The sequence below is a fragment of the Halyomorpha halys genome, unplaced genomic scaffold (genome assembly GCF_000696795.3).
Source record: "Halyomorpha halys isolate HHAL.00 unplaced genomic scaffold, Hhal_1.1 Scaffold350.1, whole genome shotgun sequence".
Lineage (NCBI taxonomy): Eukaryota > Metazoa > Arthropoda > Insecta > Hemiptera > Pentatomidae > Halyomorpha > Halyomorpha halys.
Genome location: NW_027107986.1, coordinates 859,545 through 861,837, shown reverse-complemented (window position 1 = coordinate 861,837; position 2,293 = coordinate 859,545). Strand labels below are relative to the sequence as shown.

The following is a 2,293-nucleotide window of genomic DNA, read 5'->3' as shown; positions in this document are numbered from 1 at the left end:
ATTAAAAAAATACCTTTTGGTGACCGTGGGTATGTGTCTTCAAGTGCTTGGTCAGATTTGAAGTGTTGCCACTCGTTTGGACGGTCTTGAAACACTCCTTACACCGAGCAGTTTTTTTGTCTATTTTCATAAAAAACTGCCAGACCTTGCTTTTAGGTGGTGTCATCGTTCGAGTCAACACAAATAAACACACAAGACACAAATAAACAAATCACCCGTAAAAAAAACTGTAACTTTACAAGGAGGTTTAACGTTTAAGGCAGTAAGGCTTGGCTTGGAATTTGGATTGATCATTGAGGGCGAAGGGCTTGTATTGGCCAAGCAAAATGGCCAACCAGCAACCTAAACAGCCAATGGCAATGGGCAACGCAGTGTTCTCAACCTTGAACCACGGTTCGCACCATTACTTATAAATTTCCCTGCAGGCTAAAATTTCTCCTCTCCTAATTTCTTACAATTCCTTATTTATTTTTTTTTAATTTTCCAACCGATACAGGAGCGATACTACCCAAAAGGTATCGATACCCACAAAGTATCGGTAACAAATGTATCGAGTACAATTTTTACTGGTATCGAAAGAAAAGTATCGATACTTCGATACTATCGAAGTATCGTTCGTGTCCCTATCACCAGCAGATTCAAAAGATTTTTTAATACCTCACAAAAATTTTCTACTGAATATTTTATAACATTACTGTAAATTAATATAAAACCTATATTATTATGTATTTCCCACACCTATTCTTCTTCATATTCTACCACTCTATAAAATGAGCCAATTCTACACCATGGAATTAAATAAAATATTCAAAACATAAAACAAAATTCTTCACAAGGGTAAACAAAAAATTTGTCAAACAAAAATAAAAAAAATATATTTTTTAACACAAATCATTTGTATAAAACATTAATTTAAAACTTTTAGTACATTTTATGTTTGTGTTCACTCGCTTTCATTTTAATAAATATAACATAATATTTGAATGTGCTATAAATTATACCAAAGGAACAGTAAAAGGAAGTTAACAGCAATGGTAGGAATGGATATCTTTCATTAACTTTATACAATGTGTGAATGATGTTTTCATAAATGAATAATAAGATTAACCCTGCTAAATAAATATTTTCCTGGATACTAAGAAGAGGGAAAGGACCATAACATCGAGACCTAAATAAATCAGCCAAAGCATAAATCATGTAAGAACTGTAAATTGTTAGCAAAACTAATTTTATAATAAATTCATTCTGAGTATAAATTAAAGGTAATAGCGAAAAGTGTCCCACTATTGAGAAAAAAGAAAAAACTTCGGCCTCTTTTTGTCCCAATACAGCCATCAAACTGAAAAAGAAAAAGTAACAAAATAATTATAAAAGAAAAATATAGAGTCCCAGAATAATATAATAACATATGACTGTAACAACAAAAATATGAGATAATATAATATCTTTAATGTTAAAGACTTTTCATTGTTCCAGTAGTATATTTGTAAATTTATAAAACAATTTAAACATTATTTCAAGAAGTTATATGTAAATTATTTTTATCACCTATAATAGATAATAAAAGGAAGATGAAAACTAGTTAAGCTGAAAAAAAAAAAAGTGATACATTAAATGAAGAAGTATTTTTTAGTTCATAAGACTTTCTTCCAGGCCTATGAAAGAACATGAAAATTGGACTTAAGAGGACTAGCAGAAATTATTATTTAATCTTTAAACAATTTTAAAGTTATCTTTATTATATTTATATTTATAAATCTGTTTTTTTTCTATTGATTTCTAAGGAATCCTCCATACAGGTGAAAAGGTTTCGGTCTCTGTTGGTAAATTATTGATAAATATAAACGATATGAGTTCAAACCAACAGAAGCCCGAGAGAATTTAACTAGGACAAACTGTATGGATTCAGGAAGCAGTGGGGGGAACTGACAATATTCCTAGTGAACTAATTAAGGCATGTGGTGAAATTGGAGTTTCTAAAATACACCTTTTGGTTAAAAAGATCTAGGAAATTGAGGAGATGCCTGAGGAATGGAAGGAGTCTCTACTTATTCCTGTTCACAAAAAGGGCCCGATGGCGGATTGTAATAACTATCGAGGAATCTCACTCCTTCCTGAATGTTATAAAATATTGTAATATGCTCTTTTTGTGTAAATAGTATATTTTGATGTATAAAGGGTTTTTAATATGTTTTATTTTATGTATCATTTTAATATTCATTTGGTTTGTTTATCCAAAAAGCAAGCTAACCAAGTTTCATTGTTTATAATAACTTCGTGATACAAAACAAAA

At 30.2% G+C, this 2,293-nt stretch overlaps 1 protein-coding gene across 2 annotated transcripts in view; it reads right to left on the bottom strand.

Annotated features, from left to right (window-relative positions):
• Positions 1-906: 906 nt before the first annotated feature.
• xit (ALG6/ALG8 family glucosyltransferase xit) overlaps positions 907-2,293 on the bottom strand; it is a 45,064-nt gene continuing 43,677 nt past the window's right edge. For both annotated transcript variants that reach the window (XM_014421997.1, XM_067046354.1), the window contains exon 8: positions 907-1,339. In XM_014421997.1, coding sequence (XP_014277483.1) covers positions 922-1,339 — 418 coding nt within the window. In that variant the 3' untranslated portion in view covers positions 907-921. The remainder of the gene's footprint in view (positions 1,340-2,293) is intronic.